This window comes from Oncorhynchus mykiss, chromosome 20, assembly GCF_057628025.1.
Source record: "Oncorhynchus mykiss isolate SJ-2025 chromosome 20, ASM5762802v1, whole genome shotgun sequence".
Classification (NCBI taxonomy): domain Eukaryota; kingdom Metazoa; phylum Chordata; class Actinopteri; order Salmoniformes; family Salmonidae; genus Oncorhynchus; species Oncorhynchus mykiss.
In genome coordinates this window covers 3661251-3681935 of record NC_143041.1, presented here as the reverse complement: position 1 = coordinate 3681935, position 20685 = coordinate 3661251, and the positions used below count along the sequence as shown (strand labels likewise).

At 44.0% G+C, this 20685-nt stretch overlaps 1 protein-coding gene across 4 annotated transcripts in view; it reads right to left on the bottom strand.

Annotated features, from left to right (window-relative positions):
* The window catches only part of prodh2 (proline dehydrogenase 2), a 31010-nt gene extending 12305 nt beyond the window's left edge, over positions 1 to 18705 (bottom strand). Inside the window, exons 1-6 of one of the 4 annotated variants that reach the window (XM_090212015.1) lie at positions 18596 to 18705; positions 7125 to 8730; positions 6380 to 6570; positions 3765 to 3891; positions 3221 to 3292; positions 70 to 150 (exon numbers count right to left, since the gene is read on the bottom strand). In XM_090212015.1, the coding sequence (XP_090068141.1) occupies positions 70 to 150; positions 3221 to 3292; positions 3765 to 3891; positions 6380 to 6570; positions 7125 to 7358 (705 nt within the window). In that variant the 5' untranslated portion in view covers positions 7359 to 8730; positions 18596 to 18705. Of the gene's footprint in view, positions 1 to 69; positions 151 to 3220; positions 3293 to 3764; positions 3892 to 4016; positions 4262 to 6379; positions 6571 to 7124; positions 8731 to 18595 lie in introns of those variants that run through there. The other 3 variants (XM_090212016.1, XM_090212017.1, XM_090212018.1) reach the window with 3 other exon arrangements.
* Between the last annotated feature and the right edge of the window lie 1980 nt (positions 18706 to 20685).

The following is a 20685-nucleotide window of genomic DNA, read 5'->3' as shown; positions in this document are numbered from 1 at the left end:
AAGTATAAATACATGTATTTGGACAATATTTATGAATTTATGAAAATGCATATTTTTTTCTCTCCATACCTCTCCCACTTTGTTGAGCCTCTGAAGGCTGCACAGGAAATGTGTGTTCTCGCTCTCCTTTAAATCGGGGAAGCTGATTGGCTGTGAGAAACAGGACCAGACAGTGGATCAGTCATCACTCTAGACCAGGTATTCCCAAACTAGGGGGGGTGCACAATGCAGTCGGGTGTACGCCAAATAAAAAGTGATACACATAATAAAAATACAAATAAAAAATCTACTTTTTTATCACATTTTCAAACAGTCCATTTAGTAAGGCCCTTGTCCATAGAGACACATAACAGCTCTACTGGTAATACTGCTACTACCAGCAGTTCTACACCTGCACATGCCGACAACAGAAGTTGTTCTGCTTCCACGAGCACATCCAATGCTAGCATCAGTAATTCTACATTCGGTGTTAGCCCAGCTAGCATGGACACTGACAGTTGTGGATCTGATTCAGCCGAAGAGCTACTGTCCCCTTACCCGGGAAAGCACCGAACAACAGACAGGGACATTGGACCATCGAAGAGGCACAAATATGATGAGAACTACATTGATTTGGGGTTCACTTGGGAGTAGTACCTTTCCTCAGTGTGTTAGATTTGCAAAAGTACTAATCTCACAACTCAATGAAACCTTCACTCTTGCGCAGACCTTTAGAAACAAAACATGCGAATTTGAAAAAAAAAGCCACAGGAGGTTTTGGAGTGAGAATTAAGACGACTTTCGAGTAGTAAGACATGTATAAAAGCAACAGATACCATTAATAAGAAGGGGCTAGAAGCGTCTTATATAGTGAACTACCAAGTGGCTAGGATAGGCAAGACCCATACTATTGTGGAGGACTTAATTCTGTTGCGGATATAGCTGGGACAATGCTGGGGGAAAAGGCCCAAAAAACTATACAGACAATGTCTCCATCAAATAACACAGTTTCACAACGCATCAGTGACATGGCAGGAGATGTTCTGAAACAATTACTGCTTCGTATACAAGCCAGTGAATTCTATGCGTTACAGCTGGATAAGTCAACAGACGAGGTGGGCCTGGCACAGCTCCTGGTATATGTCCGTTACATTTATGGGGGGTCAATTAAGGAAGACATCCTCTTCTGCAAACCACTGGAAACCAGAGCAAAAGGAGAGGATATTTTTAAAGTGCTGGACAGTTTTGTGACTTCAAATGGACTTTGGTGGTCAAGATGTGTATCAACATACAGAAGTGCACTGGTTATCAAGGGGCAAAGTATTGACACGTTTTTTTAAATTGAGAGACCAGCTTAAAGTTTTCTTTACTGACCATCATTTTCACTTGTCTGACCGCTTGCATGATGAAGAGTTTCTCACACGAGTTTCTCACACTGGCCTACCTGGGTGATGTTTTTTCTCGTCTGAATGATCTGAGTCTAGGATTACAGGGACTCTCCGCAGCTATATTCAATGTGCAGGACAAAATTGAGGCTATGGTTAAGAAGTTGGAGCTCTTTCCTGTATGCATTAACAAGGACAACACACAGGTCTTTCCATCTTTGTATGATTTTTTGTGTGCAAATTACCTCAAGTTTACGGACAATGTCAAATGGGATATAGTGAAGTAAATGAGTGAGTTGGGTGCGCAATTACGAAGGTACTTTCCCGAAACGGACGACACAAACAACTGGATTCATTATCCCTTTCAAGCCCTGCCTCCAGTCCACTGAACAAGAGAGCCTCATCGAAATTGCAACAAGCGGTTCTGTGAAAATCTAATCAGAAGCCACTGCCAGATTTCTGGATTGGGCTGCGCTTAGAGTATCCTACCTTGAGAATCTGTGGTATGACTTAAAGATTGCTGTACACCAGCGGAACCCATCCATTTTGAAGGAGCTGGAGCAGTTTTGCCTTGAAGAATGGGCAAAAATCCCATTGACTAGATGTGCCAAGCTGATAGAGACATACCCCAAGAGACTTCCAGCTGTAATTGCTGCAAAAGATTGCTCTACAAAGTATTGACTTTTAAAATTAATTTTAATTCCAGGTTGTAAGGCAACAAAATAGGAAAAATGCCAAGGGGGGTGAATACTTTCGCTAGCCACTGTACCTATATGAGGGTGGATTCTCGGCCCTCACTAGCATGAAAACTAAATACAGACACAAGACTGCGTGTGGAAAATGATTGAAGACTGAGACTCTCTCCAATACAACCCAAACATTGCATAGTTATGTCGATCCTTTTAAGCACACCCTTCTCATTAACCTGTGGTGAGTTATTCACAATTTGATGAACAAATTAGGTTTTATATGTAAGATGGTTAAATAAAGACAAACATTATTGATTATTATTATATTATTATTTGTGCCCTTGTCATAGAAGAGCTCTTTGTCACGTCCCACTAGCCTGGTTGTGACAAAAATCACACTCATTCTTATGTTGAATAAATCAAATCAAATTTCAAATCAAATGTATTTATATATATTTTTACATCAGCTGATATTTATTATTTAGTGCTGTATTATTTAGTGCTGTATTATTTAGTGCTGTACAGAAATAAATGTATCGTATAGACAAAAAGTCACACTCATTCTTATGTTTAATAAATGTATCATATTGTCAGGTGCGTGAATGAGGACCCAAAAGCGAATTAACAAAACAGAGTTTCTTTAATGACGAAACACACGTAGGCTCAGATGGACAGGCAGATTCCGACAGGACAGGACAAGGTTGCAGCAAACACGACGATAGTCTGGTTCAGGCATGAGAAACACAAACGAGAATCCGACAAAGACAGAAGCAGAAACAGAGAGAGATATAGAGACCTAATCAGAGGGAAAAAGGGAACAGGTGGGAAAAGGGGTGAACGAGGTAGTTAGAGAAGACAAGGAACAGCTGGGGGAAAGAGGGGAAGAAAAAGTAACCTAATACGACCAGCAGAGGGAGACAGGGTGAAGAGAAAGAACAGGAACAGGACACAACATGACAATACATGACACATATAGTGTGTGTGTGGCAGGCTTACAATGATGGAAAAAAACAAAATTTGAGAGTGCGCTGACCCTGGTGCTAGAGGGGGTACGCAGCTGGAGGTTGAATGTTTGAAGGGGTACGGGACTATGAAAAGTTTGGGAACCACTGCTCTAGACTTATAAATAGAGAGGCATCTGAATATCTCACAAAATGGCTCACCCACCTCTCCGTCCATGGCTCTGACTAGGAGGTCTAGGTCATACTGTTGTTCTGAGAGCAGGGTTGAAAGCTTCACCTAAGTACAAAGGGAAATGTGTCAACAGAGATCTGGGCCCGCATTTATCAAGTGCCTCAGAGTCAGATTGCTAATTCAGGATCGGTTTTGCCTCTTAGATCATATTGAATTATATTATTATGGACAGGGAAGACCTGATCCTCGCCCTTTATTGGACGATATTATTTAAATCCAGTCAATTCTGGATGCAAACTGAAATTCCAATTCTCCTCAAGGATTTTCTATGATTAAAATGTGGAAATGTAGAACTGTATTGAAATGGAATTGGCCCCAACCCTGCAGGATAGTACAATTCAAATGATTTAGTCTTCAAAGGTCTAATTAATACCATGATTACACACAATGGAGAAAGATTGTTTCATTAGAAAGGCATTCACTTACAAAAAGATGGAAGAAATAAACTTAACAAACCAAAAAAGCATGAACTCCTCGCAGAGTAAAAGGGTTTTAGTCAAGTAAGTCATACACTTACACACAGCTCTGGACTGAGCAAGGCAGTGATCTTCAGCTGCATCATGGGATCTTTGCTCCATGCATTGCTATGGGACATGTCGACACATTCCAACATGGACGCCAGGTTGTCGTTGTACCGTCGCTCCCTGTTGACAATTGATATTTGACCACATGCATTCAGACTGAAAGTTATTCCATATTTTTTTATTAGTATTAGAATTTTGTTTTGCCCCTTTTCTCCCCAATTTCGTTATATCCAATTGGTAGTTACAGTCTTATCTCAACACTGCAACTCCCGCCACAAGGACTCGCTAGAGCGCGATGGGACAAGGACATCCCGGCCAGCCAAACCCTCCCCTAATAAGGACGATGCCAATTGTGCGCCCCCTCATGGGTCTCCCGGTTGTGGCCGGCTGTGACATAGCCCGGGATCGAACCCGGGTCTGTAGGGACGCCTCAAACACTGCGATGTATTGCCTTAGACCGCTGCGCTACTCTGGAGGCCCTTCAATATTTCTGAATGAAAACAAACATTGAAAAAAGTTAAATAGATCTTTATCATCAATTTATGAAAAGTGCTGCATGAAACCCATGTAATTGCACTGCAAATGGTAGCCAAGCATTGCCAGCATAAAACCTTTTTCACACCACTGAGCCAAACTGAACTGAGCCTGGTTACATATCTTTAACTTATTTTGTACATAATGTTGCTGCCACCGTCTCTTATGACCGAAAATAACTTCTGGACATCAGAACAGCGATAACTCACCACAAACTGGCAAACGCTTTTTTTCATTTAACAAGTCCGAAGAGCCCAACGTGAGCAACATACTACTTTCCCGGGAACAGGCCCAAATCCCCGTCATTTGTGTGAAGAGACAATGGAGAAAAAGAGGACGAAGGTCAGGCTGCCTTCTGAGAATTCGTATGCGATCGAATAAACCTTCCGTTCTTCTAGCTAACGTGCAATCATTGGAAAATAAAACTGACGACCGACAAGGAAGATTAAACTACCAACTATATTATCTTATGCTTCACGGAGTCGTGGCTGAACATTATCAACATACAGCTGGCTGGTTATACGCTGTTTCGGCAGGACAGAACAGCAGCCTCTGGTGAGGCAAGGGGTGGCGGACTGCATATATGTAAACAACAGCTGATGCACAATATCTAAGGAAGTCTCAAGGCTTTGCTCACCTGAGATAGAGCATCTGTTCCTAGGTCGTCATTGTAAATACAAATTTGTTCTTAACTGACTTGCCTAGTCAAATAAAGGTTAAATATTTGTTTTAATAAATCTCATGATAAGCTGACAGTGTATACCTAGACCTCATCTGTATTTTTCGTAGCTGTCTACATAGCACCACATAGTCTACATAGCACCACAGACTGATGCTGGCACTAAGACCGCACTCAATGAGCTGTATTCCGCCAACTTTACTCCACACACAGAAACGCGTTCAAAGCTCTCCTCCATCCTCCATTTGGCAAATCTGATCATAATTCTAACCTCCTGATTCCTGCTTACAAGAAAAAAATAAAGCAGGAAGCATCAGTGACTCGGTCTATAAAAAAGCGGTCAGATGAAAAAGATGCTAAGCTACAGGACTGTTTTGCTAGCACAGACTGGATTATGTTCCGCGATTCTTCCTATTGCATTGAGGAGTACACCACATCAGTCATTGGCTTCATCAATAAGTGCATCGATGATGTCGTCCCCACAGTGACCGTACGTACATACCCCAACCAGAAGCCATGGATTACAGACAACATTCCCCCGAGCTAAAGGGCAGAGCTGCCGCTTTCAAGGAGCGGGACCCTAACCCGGAAGCTTATAAGTAATCCCACTATGCTCTCCGACGAACCATCAAACAGGCAAAGCATGAATACAGGACTAAGATTGAATCGTCCTACACTGGCTCCGACGCTCGTCAGATGTGGCAGGGCTTGCAAACCAAAGGGAAGCACAGCCGTGAGCTGCCCAGTGACACGAGTCTACCAGATGAGCTAAACTACTTCTTTGCTCGCTTCGAGGCAAATAACACTGAAACATGTATGAAAGCACCAGCTGTTCCGGACGACTGTGTGATCACGCTCTTCCGCAGTCGATGTGAGTAAGACCTTTAAACAGGTCAACAGTCACAAGGCCGCAGGGCCAGACGGATTACCAGGACGTGTACTGCGAGCATGCGCTGACCAACTGGCAACTGTCTTCACTCATATTTTCAACCTCTCCCTGTCCGAATCTGTAATACCAACATGGTTTGAGCAGACCACCATAGTCCCTGTGCCCAAGAACACTAAGGTAACCTGCTTAAATGACTACTGACCCATAGCACTCACGTCTGTAACCATGAAGTGCTTTGAAAGGCAGGTCATGGCTCACATCAACACCATTATCCTAGAAACCATAGACCCACTCCAATTTGCAATAGACCCACTCCAATCTCCAATTTGCATTGCAAACTGCATTGTTGGTTAGGGGATTGTAAGTAAGCATTTCACCTGTTGTATTCTGCGCTTGTGACTAATACAATTGGATTTTATCCACAATAGTTAAACTATCCAAGCCCAGAAGTACAGTTTAGCACGCTAGTGTGGAAAAGGGTTTAACATAGAAATATGTTGTCTAACCCAGTGCTCTCTCCCAGGTCCTCTTCAATGGGCACAGCCAGCATGGGGCGGAGTCCCAGGGAGCTCATCTTCTCCATGGAATGGGTGATCTCGCCCTCGCTCTCCCCGGCCACAAACTGAGCATATACAGAGGGCCGCAGGAACAGGGCAAACCCCCTTTTCCCGAGCAGAGTCCGCGCTACAGACATGAGCTGAGAGTGGGAAGAACAGACAGAGAAATAAAGAAAGAAAGAAAGAATGAAAGCAAGAAAGAAAGAAAGAAAGAAATAAAGAAAGAAGGGGAGGATGAGTGAGTAAAAATTATAGGAAAGGGGGGAGCGAGTGAGTGAGTCAGGTACAAATAAAGAGATCATTTTGGCTAGAGGTAAAGAGAGAGGGATATAAAAATAAATAAGGAGTATGAGAGGCAGAGAAAGAGTGGGCTCTGATTGACAGGGAGGGAAACGGGCAAGCATACTTGACCTTTATACAGACACATTGAGTGTCAGTGTAACAGTGTAAGCATTTGACTGTCTGCACTCACTCACTTACTGATTGAGTTCCAAATGGCACTCTATTCCCTATATAATGCACAACCTTTGACCAGAGCCCTATGAGCCTGTGTCAAAAGTAGTGACACTCACTCATTCACTCACTTCACCACTCACTCATTGCCCTCAATTCCTCTCTCTCTCATCCCTTCCCTGGTTCTTACTGCTCATGTAGTGTATATCTCTTCTCCCCTCCCTCCCTCCCAGTATCTCACCTTCCCACAGTTGTTGACCAGCACTGGGACAGAGCAGAGTTGGAACACCCCTAATGCTCGGAGCAGCTCCCCAAAGCTCTTTACCCTGAAGGCGCTGGGGTCCTCAAAGTTCAACGCCACGGGGAGGGCGTCCGCTGCCACTGCCAACCGCTCCACCGCCTTTGGGGCCGCAGTACCCAACAGCCTCAGCGACAGGAAGTGATGCAATGATGGGCGAAGCAGTGGAGACGTCATCAGCGCTGATGGAGGACGTCTGGATGGACCCGACGTCTGTGTAGATGTGTGTGTGTGAACAATGTGCCTGTTAATATGTGTGTGTGCGTGTCTGTGTAGATGTGTGTGTGTGAACAATGTGCCTGTTAATATGTGTGTGTGCGTGTCTGTGTAGATGTGTGTGTGTGAACAATGTGCCTGTTAATATGTGTGTGTGCGTGTCTGTGTAGATGTGTGTGTGTGAACAATGTGCCTGTTAATATGTGTGTGTGCGTGTCTGTGTAGATGTGTGTATGTGAACAATGTGCCTGTTAATATGTGTGTGTGCGTGTCTGTGTAGATGTGTGTGTGTGAACAATGTGCCTGTTAATATGTGTGTGTGCGTGTCTGTGTAGATGTGTGTGTGTGAACAATGTGCCTGTTAATATGTGTGTGTGCGTGTCTGTGTAGATGTGTGTGTGTGAACAATGTGCCTGTTAATATGTGTGTGTGCGTGTCTGTGTAGATGTGTGTGTGTGAACAATGTGCCTGTTAATATGTGTGTGTGCGTGTCTGTGTAGATGTGTGTGTGTGAACAATGTGCCTGTTAATATGTGTGTGTGCGTGTCTGTGTAGATGTGTGTATGTGAACAATGTGCCTGTTAATATGTGTGTGTGTGTGTCTGTGTAGATGTGTGTATGTGAACAATGTGCCTGTTAATATGTGTGTGTGCGTGTCTGTGTAGATGTGTGTATGTGAACAATGTGCCTGTTAATATGTGTGTGTGCGTGTCTGTGTAGATGTGTGTGTGTGAACAATGTGCCTGTTAATATGTGTGTGTGCGTGTCTGTGTAGATGTGTGTATGTGAACAATGTGCCTGTTAATATGTGTGTGTGCGTGTCTGTGTAGATGTGTGTATGTGAACAATGTGCCTGTTAATATGTGTGTGTGCGTGTCTGTGTAGATGTGTGTATGTGAACAATGTGCCTGTTAATATGTGTGTGTGCGTGTCTGTGTAGATGTGTGTATGTGAACAATGTGCCTGTTAATATGTGTGTGTGCGTGTCTGTGTAGATGTGTGTGTGTGAACAATGTGCCTGTTAATATGTGTGTGTGCGTGTCTGTGTAGATGTGTGTGTGTGAACAATGTGCCTGTTAATATGTGTGTGTGCGTGTCTGTGTAGATGTGTGTGTGTGAACAATGTGCCTGTTAATATGTGTGTGTGTGTGTCTGTGTAGATGTGTGTGTGTGAACAATGTGCCTGTTAATATGTGTGTGTGCGTGTCTGTGGTGTGTTTACTTTCCTTGCTTGCGTAGTTGTGTAGACTCCCTTTGCCTTGACCTCTTGTTCAGCAGTCTGACAGGGTCACACATACATAAACAAGTGAAGATACCCTCAGCTGAGAACCTGCTGAAAGAGAAGAATGAGGGGTAGAGAACATGTAAACACATGCAGAGAAAGAGAAATACAAGTAAACATTGACCATCATTACAGTACAGCAATTCACCATTTTTATCCAATAGAGGCTGATAATGAGTATCCCTCCATACACGCATGACATTTACTTTCCACTTGAATTAAAACTTTGACAATTGTACATTATTAGAAATCCATGCCTATTAAGTTAACTGTTAATTTCCCCAAATGCGAGTAAACTAAGCCACAAATATGAATTGCTCTGATAGAGATTAGTGGTGGGCACCAATATCGATAATGTTTGATATCGATATGAGCAAGGCATAATGAATAGTTTTATGTAAAAAGCATAACTGAAGTCCAGTCTGGTGATACAGAAAATATTTGTCACCACAGATGGTTTGTTTACATAGCAGGTTAGGATGATTAATGTGGTAGGTTAGGTGAATTAACATGGCAGGTTAGGAGAATGAGGTTAAGGTAAGGAAAAGGGTTATGGTTAAGGTGTCAGCATGCTTCAGTTCAGCTGGCGCCTGGCTGAACTCGGCAAGCCGAACCAAACGAGTGTAAGCCCTTTGCTTGAGAAATGAGAAAAAAGCGGCAATAGTACTGTTTTTCCATTTTGAGACACCGTAGCCAGTATACACTTCCGCAGAACTAATCTAACATAACTCAAGAAATTAATTTTGACGTTTTTGCCGAGGCGATCTTACTAAGATGTTTGGTGCATTATTTTTCAATGAACAATGTGCATGAAAATGAGTTGTCTCTCGTTGAACGACAACAAAGCCTTTATTGAAGAATCTCTACTGTTGACTAATCACCGACAAAGGGGCGTAGACTTTCGGATTGCCTCCAGAAAAACAATGTTGAGCGCCTGAACAGTCAAAAAAAACCTCACTGAAGTCCAAAATGAACAAATACGTCACAAAATGTCATCATAATATATGCACAAACTCTACTGAACTGTTTTGACTAGGAAGCATGAGGACGCCTTTAGGATTAGCTACAATGCTACATTTGTCAACAGCTGTTGTCCTCAACGCGATCACTAGATAGAGCGGTAGCCCTACTCCATCTAGCCACAACGGTAGAAACGTAAACAAAGCATCTGTGGCGACAAAATCATCAGTATCATGACATCTTCATACACAAAACCCTCTCCCAGACCTTCTCACAGACCCTCTCCCAGACCTTCTCACAGACCCTCTCCCAGACCCTCTCCCAGACCCTCTCACAGACCCTCTCACAGACCCTCTCCCAGACCTTCTCCCAGACCCTCTCACAGACCCTCTCACAGACCTTCTCACAGACCCTCTCACAGACCCTCTCCCAGACCCTCTCCCAGACCTTCTCACAGACCCTCTCCCAGACCTTCTCACAGACCCTCTCACAGACCCTCTCCCAGACCCTCTCACAGACCCTCTCACAGACCCTCTCCCAGACCTTCTCCCAGACCTTCTCCCAGACCCTCTCCCAGACCCTCTCCCAGACCCTCTCACAGACCCTCTCACAGACAGTCTCCCAGACCCTCTCACAGACCCTCTCACAGACCCTCTCACAGACCCTCTCCCAGACCCTCTCCCAGACCCTCTCACAGACCTTCTCCCAGACCCTCTCCCAGACCCTCTCCCAGACCTTCTCCCAGACCCTCTCCCAGACCTTCTCACAGACCCTCTCCCAGACCCTCTCCCAGACTTTCTCACAGACCCTCTCCCAGACCCTCTCCCAGACCTTCTCCCAGACCCTCTCCCAGACCTTCTCACAGACCCTCTCCCAGACCCTCTCCCAGACCCTCTCACAGACCCTCTCACAGACCCTCTCCCAGACCCTCTCCCAGACCTTCTCACAGACCCTCTCCCAGACCCTCTCACAGACCCTCTCCCAGACCCTCTCCCAGACCCTCTCCCAGACCCTCTCCCAGACCTTCTCACAGACCTTCTCACAGACCTTCTCACAGACCTTCTCACAGACCCTCTCCCAGACCCTCTCACAGACCCTCTCCCAGACCCTCTCCCAGACCCTCTCCCAGACCCTCTCCCAGACCTTCTCACAGACCCTCTCCCAGACCTTCTCACAGACCCTCTCCCAGACCCTCTCCCAGACCCTCTCCCAGACCCTCTCACAGACCCTCTCACAGACCCTCTCCCAGACCTTCTCCCAGACCTTCTCCCAGACCCTCTCCCAGACCCTCTCACAGACCCTCTCACAGACCCTCTCCCAGACAGTCTCCCAGACCCTCTCACAGACCCTCTCACAGACAGTCTCCCAGACCCTCTCACAGACCCTCTCACAGACCCTCTCACAGACCCTCTCCCAGACCCTCTCCCAGACCCTCTCACAGACCTTCTCCCAGACCCTCTCCCAGACCCTCTCCCAGACCTTCTCCCAGACCTTCTCACAGACCCTCTCCCAGACCCTCTCCCAGACTTTCTCACAGACCCTCTCCCAGACCCTCTCCCAGACCTTCTCCCAGACCCTCTCCCAGACCTTCTCACAGACCCTCTCCCAGACCCTCTCCCAGACCCTCTCACAGACCCTCTCACAGACCCTCTCCCAGACCCTCTCCCAGACCTTCTCACAGACCCTCTCCCAGACCCTCTCACAGACCCTCTCCCAGACCCTCTCCCAGACCCTCTCCCAGACCCTCTCCCAGACCTTCTCACAGACCTTCTCACAGACCTTCTCCCAGACCTTCTCACAGGCTCTCAACTTATCATACTTAATTGCCTGCTGATAGGTCATCAAAGGATGTCTCTTTGTTTCTCTCCAAATGTGAAGTTGAGCGATTCTTTACATTCAGGTCAAGGGAAATATTGTATTCATAAAAAAAAAAAAAAAGATATCTACATATATTTCAGGATGTTGTGTATCCCTGGAAAAAAATCTGAATGAATGTAAACATAAACGTTTTGAAAACATAGCTTGTTCAAAAAAAGTGATCTCTTGGCACGAGTATGAGGACAGGCAGGATAAGTTGAGCGCCTTGGGGTAATTTGAGCGCCTTGGGGTAATTGAGTGTTTGTGCTAGTAGGTAAAAGTTTAATTAACGGAGTGGGGTGTGGTATATTGTATATCTTAAATGTATGTCTACATTGAGATAGACAGGTAACTGCCAAAATAATGGAAACACCCACATAAAGTGTCTTTGGACCACCAAATTCCATAATTTGGTGTTTTGTTGATTGTGGTGGAAAACACTGTCAAATCAAATCGAATTGTATTTGTCACATGCACAGAATACAACAGAATACAACCTTACTGTGAAATGCTTACTTACAAGCCCTTAACCAAATACAACAGAATACAACCTTACTGTGAAATGCTTACTTACAGGCCCTTAAAACTTCTTAAAGCATTGTTGGTTAAGAATAAAAAAAGAGTGGAGGCTATATACAGGGGGTACCGGTACAGAGTCAATGTGGAGGCTATATACAGGGGGTACCGGTACAGAGTCAATGTGCAGGCTATATACAGGGTGTTACGGTACAGAGTCAATGTGGAGGCTATATACAGGGGGTACCGGTACAGAGTCAATGTGGAGGCTATATACAGGGTGTTACGGTACAGAGTCACTGTGGAGGCTATATACAGGGGGTACCGGTACAGAGTCAATGTGGAGGATATATAAAGGGTGTTACGGTACAGAGTCACTGTGGAGGCTATATACAGGGGGTACCGGTACAGAGTCAATGTGGAGGCTATATACAGGGTGTTACGGTACAGAGTCACTGTGGAGGCTATATACAGGGTGTTACGGTACAGAGTCACTGTGGAGGCTATATACAGGGTGTTACGGTACAGAGTAAATGTGGAGGATATATACAGGGTGTTACGGTACAGAGTCACTGTGGAGGCTATATACAGGGTGTTACGGTACAGAGTCAATGTGGAGGCTATATACAGGGTGTTACGGTACAGAGTCACTGGAGGCTATATACAGGGTGTTACGGTACAGAGTCAATGTGGAGGCTATATACAGGGTGTTACGGTACAGAGTCACTGTGGAGGCTATATACAGGGTGTTACGGTACAGAGTCAATGTGGAGGCTATATACAATGTGTTACGGTACAGAGTCACTGTGGAGGCTATATACAGGGGGTACAAGTACAGAGTCAATGTGGAGGCTATATACAGGGGGTACCGGTACAGAGTCAATGTGGAGGCTATATACAGGGGGTACCGGTACAGAGTCAATGTGGAGGCTATATACAGGGGGTACCGGTACAGAGTGGAGGCTATATACAGGGGGTACCGGTACAGAGTCAATGTGGAGGCTATATACAGGGGGTACCGGTAGAGAGTCAATGTGGAGGCTATATACAGGGTGTTACGGTACAGAGTCAATGTGGAGGCTATATACAGGGTGTTACGGTACAGAGTCACTGTGGAGGCTATATACAGGGTGTTACGGTACAGAGTCACTGTGGAGGCTATATACAGGGTGATACGGTACAGAGTCACTGTGAAGGCTATATACAGGGTGTTACGGTACAGAGTCACTGTGGAGGCTATATACAGGGTGTTACGGTACAGAGTCACTGGAGGCTATATACAGGGTGTTACGGTACAGAGTCAATGTGGAGGCTATATACAGGGTGTTACGGTACAGAGTCAATGTGGAGGCTATATACAGGGTGTTACGGTACAGAGTCACTGTGGAGGCTATATACAGGGGGTACAAGTACAGAGTCAATGTGGAGGCTATATACAGGGGGTACCGGTACGGAGTCAATGTGGAGGCTATATACAGGGGGTACCGGTACAGAGTGGAGGCTATATACAGGGGGTACCGGTACAGAGTCAATGTGGAGGCTATATACAGGGGGTACCGGTACAGAGTCAATGTGCAGGCTATATACAGGGTGTTACGGTACAGAGTCAATGTGGAGGCTATATACAGGGGGTACCGGTACAGAGTCAATGTGGAGGCTATATACAGGGGGTACCGGTACAGAGTCAATGTGCAGGCTATATACAGGGTGTTACGGTACAGAGTCAATGTGGAGGCTATATACAGGGGGTACCGGTACAGAGTCAATGTGGAGGCTATATACAGGTGGGAAAGGGCAGTGTTGAGTGCAATAGAGATTGCATCATCTGTTGATCTGTTAGGGCAGTTTGCAAATTGGAGTGGGTCTACGGTTTCTGGGATAATGTGGTTGATGTGAGCCATGACCTGCCTTTCAAAGCACTTCATGGCTACAGACGTGAGTGCTAAGGGTTGGCAATCATTTAGGCAGGTTACCTTAGTGTTCTTGGGCACAGGGACTATGGTGGGTGGTCTGCTTGAAACATGTTGGTATTACAGATTCCGTCAGGGACAAGTTGAAAATGGCAGTGAAGACAGTTGCCAGTTGGTCAGCGCATGCTCGGAGTACACGTCCTGGATATCTGTCTGGCCTTGCGGCCTTGTGAATGTTGACCTGTTTAAGGTCTTACTCACATCGGTTACGGAGAGCGTGATCACACAGTCATCCGGAACAGCTGATGCTCTCATGCATGTTTCAGTGTTACTTGCCTCGAAGCGAGCATAGAGGTAATTTAGCTCGTCTGGTAGGTTCGTGTCATTGGGCAGCTCATGGCTTCCCTTTGTAGTCTGTAATTTGCAAGCCCTTCCACATCCGACGAGGATCGGAGCTGGTGTAGTACGATTCAATCTTAGTCCTGTACTGATGCTTTGCCTGCTTGATGGCTTGTCGGAGGGCCTAGCAGGATTTCTTATAAACTTCTGGGATAGAGTCCCGCTCCTTGAAAGCGGCAGTTCTACCCTTCAGCTCAGTGCGGATGTTGCCTGTAATCCATGGCTTCTGGCTGGGGTATGTACGTACGGTCACTGTGGGGATGACGTCATCGATGCACTTATTGATGAAGCCAATGACTGATGTGGTGTACTCCTCAATGCCATAGGAAGAATCACAGAACATAATCCAGTCTGTGCTAGCAAAACAGTCCTGTAACTTAGCATCTGCTTCGTCTGACCACTTTCTTATTTACCGAGTCACTGGTGCATCCTGCTTCAGTTTTTATTTGTAAGCCGTGTGGAAGGACCACCAGGGAGCAGGCTGTGCCCACTGATTGTAGCCCAGGCCAGCATGTGGGTACAGGGGATCAGAGGCAGTTACGCACACCTGGTGGCGCTTATCACCTATTCTCTTCATCCTACATAATATACACGGGAGAACCAGTGGTGCATCCTGCTTCAGTTGTTATTTGTAAGCAGTGTGGAAGGACCACCAGGGAGCTCGTGGAAAAAGGACGTGTTGATTCTCCAAACGGAGGACTTACTTGACAGACATGAGGTGAAAGGAACGGACTACACTGCAAACACTGATTCTTTCCACCACCAGAAATGAGCTCTCCACGAACGTATAGTTAGACTTGATGTACGTTATAGTTCAGTTACTCACCTTGTTTTCCTTATTCCTTTAAAGAAGATGCGTGTTATCCTTTTGAGATCATCCTTGGTTGTGGGAAAAGAAAAGATACCTCCATTGAGAACTTTGTTCTATGTTCTGCTCCCGACTCATTTATTCCACCTTTCCGCTTTACAGCAACAGAAATAAATACTTGGTCCACTCACAGCAGGAATCAGGAGGATAAAATAATGGTCAGATTTGCCAAATGGGGAGTGAGAGAAAGCTTTGTACGAGTCTGTGTGTGGAGTAAAGGTGGTCTAGAGTTTTTTTCCCCTCTGGTTGCACATGCTGGTAGAAAATAATAAAATAATTAAAATAAAACTTAAAATAATAATAAAATACTTAAAATTATTTAAGTTTCCCTGCATTAAAGTCCCCGAGCGCTGCCTCTGGATGAGCGTTTTCCTGTTTGCTTATGGCGGTATACAGCTCATTGAGTGCAGTCTTAGTGCCAGCATCGGTCTGGGGTGGTATGTAGACAGCTACGAAAAATACAGATAAACTCTCTAGGTAGATATTGTGGTCTACAGCTTATCATGATATACTATATCTTAGGTGAGCAAAACCTTGGGACTTCCTTAGATTGCATGTACCAGCTGTTGTTTACAAATATACATAGACCGCCACCCCTTGTCTTACCAGAGGCCGCTGTTCTATCCTGCCGAAAGAGCTTAAAACCCACCAGCTGTGTGTTATTCATGTCGTCGTTCAGCCACGACTCGGTGAAACACAAGATATTACAGTTTTTAATGTCCCGTTGGTAAGATATACGTGATCGTAGCTCTTCTATTTTATTATCCAATGATTGTACTTTGGCTAATAGGACCGATCACCATTGGCAGATTACACACTCGTGGTCGGATCCTTACGATGCACCCCAATCTTCGTCGTCGATATCTCCGTCTCTTTCTCTTGCGAATGACGGGGATGAGGGCATGTCGGGTGTCTGTAGTAAATCTTTCCCATCCAACACTTTAAAGAAAGGGTATTCATCCAGTACGGGGTGAGTAATCGTAATCGTAATGTCCTGATATCTACAAGATATTTTTAGTCACAAGACAGTGGCAGAAACATTATGTACAAAGTTACAAATAACGCAAATATAACCACACAATAGCACAATTGGTTAGGGAATCGTAAAACGGCAGCCTTCTCGCGCCGCTCCAGAATCTTGCATAAATGTCCAATTGGGTTGAGATCTGGAGACTGAGACAGCCATTGCATATGGTTTACATGGTTTTCATGCTCATCAAACCATTCAGTGACTACTCGTGCCCTGTGGATGGGCGAATTGTCATCCGCTCCCATCAGGATAGAGATGATTTACCCAGGTTGAATGTGATCCCTCAGAATGACTGTGTATTTACTGACATTTACCTTGCCCACTAAGGGTTTGAGTGGACCTAAACCATGACAGGAAATTCCACCCCACACCATAACAGAGCCGCCAGAACCCTCATCTACTCAAGTGTTGCATTATTTTGTCAGTTACTTGTAGATTTCTCTGTTCAATATTACTTACCCTTCCATTTCTTGACCAATTGTCTGGGACAGGGACGTTGTTTCGATGTGCCAATTCATAGGCAAGACCTCTGCATTTGAGGCTACAAAGATCATGAAACTGGTCTTCGAAATTCGTGTTATGTTTAGCAAGCTCAGACTCCATGTCATCAGATAAGACCAGTATGCCTGTGCTACTCTATCATAGCCTCTCTTTCACACAGGTACTTGTTCTTTACATTTTTTTGTCAATGTACCTCTTCAGTGTCAGTCTATTTTTTCAACCCTTGCTTCTGCTCAAATGGATTTCTTCTTCTCTCATTTCCTTGGCTGCTCTGTCAAGAACCTCGAGGGGGGCTCGACCCCTGCTTGCTTTACATTTGTATACATGGGGCACGATGATGTCTGCTCTGTAACAATAATGCAGTTTTGAATTCATGTGTACGACACATTGAAAAATGACTATGCATATTATGCATAAAACTGACGATGTAATCAAAGCAAACATACCCCAAAGCAAACATTTTGACTATATTAGCCCACATAGCTGCAAATATGCACTTTCATGCTAGGTTTAGGGCACACATGTTCAACTCATCCCATGGAGTGTCTGCAGGAACTCCCCTCAGACACTAGGCCCTCCATGGAACGAGTTTGACACCCCTGTTTTAGGGCGTCATATTGTAGCTTATAGAGACCCCAATTGATGTATAAAATAATCTTCTACTTTGGTTTAGATGAAACCTATAACAAATGAATTGGACTTTGTGAAATCTGTTTTTTGGACCTAGGTTGCTAACCACAATTTTCCATGTGGTTTCTTCCTTCACAGACTTCAAATGAAATGATTACCTCTTCCTAAATATTTGCGTATGGTTTCCGAGAAACAAGGGGTGGCTCAACTAACCCTTTGGATCAACTTACCCCACTTTCCCCTACTCTGTGTGCCTCCATTCTCCCCCTCCTTATACTGTCCTCCCCTCTAGCCCTCTGCTGTAAATTCCCATTAACACTATTTAAGTGATGCTGACTTACTAAGAAGTATTACTCAATGTATGACATGTTTGTGGTTTTTGTTGCATTATTTTGCTGATTCGGAGCAGTAAGATTACACTTGAACATCAGGCGAGTAATAAGATAAAACCTGATGTCCATATACGGTACATAGTAGTGAGTGTTGAACTGCAAAAAAGACAATTTTATCATTGTGGAGTAAACCACACGACACTGTGTCCAGGTGAAGGAGAAACTATTTTCCAAATTGTTAACAGTGTAACCTGCACTGTTTCTGTAGGGGAGACCGGGGACAGTTGTAACGCATTTTGGAGTTTATTCAAATGGTATTTATTCTAACACTGTTTGATGTAGAGAGTTGTACATTTCACAAAGGTAACTTACATGTATTTGCCTGCTAACTATTAATATAGTTTAGACACCTGTGCTAAATGTGGAATTTGTACATTTCTGTCTTAATCCGAAAAGTCCTGATGTTGCAAATGACCCCAATAGCAGGGTTATTAGTGATGCTATATGGGACAGTTGCAACACTTTAACATTAAAAAAAATATTAACATTAATTCAGCAACGTTATGACTTGAAACTTATATGTGGATGAAAACACACTAAATCGAAAAACATTTAAAAAACACTTTTAGGCATGTCACTCAGTAGAAAAATGCATATTTTTCAGTAGTACAGTAGTACTCAAATAAAATGTAAGAATTTGACATTTTTTGAAATTATCTTAGTTGCACTGCCACAGTTGATTTAAAGGGAAATTTGATGTCTATATATATACTATAAAATTGTATTTTTAATAAAACAATATCAATATTGTATCAATAAAATGCAGATCTATATAAAGATGTTTTTAATATATTTTTTTATAGGTGCCCATCGCTAATTAAGACCAAAACAGAAAAAGCAAAGGAACCCTTACCATATGTCCAGAGTACACGGTCTGTCACCAGTCGATTGACACATTTCATCTAGAGGGAGGTTCTATGGGGGTGGACACAGACGTGTGTTGTACCATTTATTGGGTAACTAGCCAGTTAATGAGTGGCTAACTTGAGTAAACATCAGGTTCACCTCGGAGAGCACAAATAATTGGTGTCAAGTCCACGTTGGATCCAAATTGTAATTGTCAAGCCCTTTGAAATCAGTGTCAAGCCCATGTTGGATCCCAAAGTATCGTCAAAACCTTACAAATCAATGGTTGTAGAGGTAATGTCAAGCCCACGTTGGATCCCAAAGTATCGGCAATACCTTACAAATCAATGGTTGTAGAGGTAATGTCAAGCCCACGTTGGATCCCAAAGTATCGGCAATACCTTACAAATCAATGGTTGTAGAGGTAATGTCAAGCCCACGTTGGATCCAAAGTATCGGCAATACCTTACCAATCAATGGTTGTAGAGGTAATGTCAAGCCCACGTTGGATCCAAAGTATCGGCAATACCTTACAAATCAATGGTTGTAGAGGTAATGTCAAGCCCACGTTGGATCCAAAGTATCGGCAATACCTTACAAATCAATGGTTGTAGAGGTAAATGTCAAGCCCACGTTGGATCCAAAGTATCGGCAATACCTTACCAATCAATGGTTGTAGAGGTAATGTCAAGCCCACGTTGGATCCAAAGTATCGGCAATACCTTACAAATCAATGGTTGTAGAGGTAATGTCAAGCCCACGTTGGATCCAAAGTATCGGCAATACCTTACAAATCAATGGTTGTAGAGGTAAATGTCAAGCCCACGTTGGATCCAAAGTATCGGCAATACCTTACAAATCAATTGAAGTAGTAGTTCCATCTCAGACAGACAAGTGAAAGATTTCAGAGCTTTTAATTAATTAAAACAGCACTAGTCTCTCTGCTGATGAGTAACCCCAATGAAATTGACATCCAAAAATGAACCCACATGTTTCTACTCACTGGTTTTCTATGAAGATAAATGCTTTTCTCAAAGTGCATTGTTACTCCAGTTATTAACCACAAAAGTAACTAAAAGTTGCAATCTGTGATTGCTACATAAATGTTTGTACTTTTAAATTATATTGTACATTAATTGATAAAATTGACACAGTATAATTGACTCGACAACAACCAATATAAAAATCATTGACCTCGATTAACTTAACAGGAAATCATTCAAAATCTCATAGACCATATGTGTACCACTTGTACCACTATACCACTTGTGGCAGGGTAGCCTAGTGGTTAGAGAGTTGGATTAGGAACCGGAAGGTTGCAAGTTCAAACCCACGAGCTGACAGGGTACTAATCTGTCGTTCTGCCCCTGAACAGGCAGTTAACCCACTGTTCCTAGGCCGTCATTGAAAATAAGAATTTGTTCTTAACTGACTTGCCTAGTTAATTAAAAATTGTGGCAATATGTTGTTTTATTCATATTGTATAAGCCAGGTATTTTCTCATTTTGGACCAACTCCTCGAGTTTCAGGAAAAATTGGAAATAAACTCCGTCTTCTTTTTCCCAGACCCCAACTCCTCCCTCTTTTCAACCTTTTGCCAAACCCCAACTTCTCCTCTGCCCCCCTTTCCCAGACCAAGAGAATGGCAACCACCCAAAATAAAGTAAAGATGGCGTTCCTGCCTGTCAACATTGCAGACCCCTGCTAGAACTCACAATGCTTGGGTAGGTGTTTAACTTATCAGCTACCACTTCATATGACATAGCAATTTGATGCCCGACTACTCTAGTCGGGAAGGAACTTGACCAATAGATCAGAGGATTTTGGGAAAACCACAGATGTTAGAATTACCCAGAAATGGCAGAGAGAAAGGGACAGGTGTTAAACAGATAGTAGTTTAGAGGAGGTAAAAGACTTTGCCCCAAAGTAGACAAAGCTAACTGCCCCAGAGGAAAATATTAACTCAACTGCCTTGAATAGTGGTGTGTGTTCAGTTCACCTCAAAGTTTGCTATGTTCTATGACAGTTCGTACTGAACGACGTGTTTCCCCATAATGCACCACCATTCAACAGCCTTTGATGTGTTTGCACCTGTTC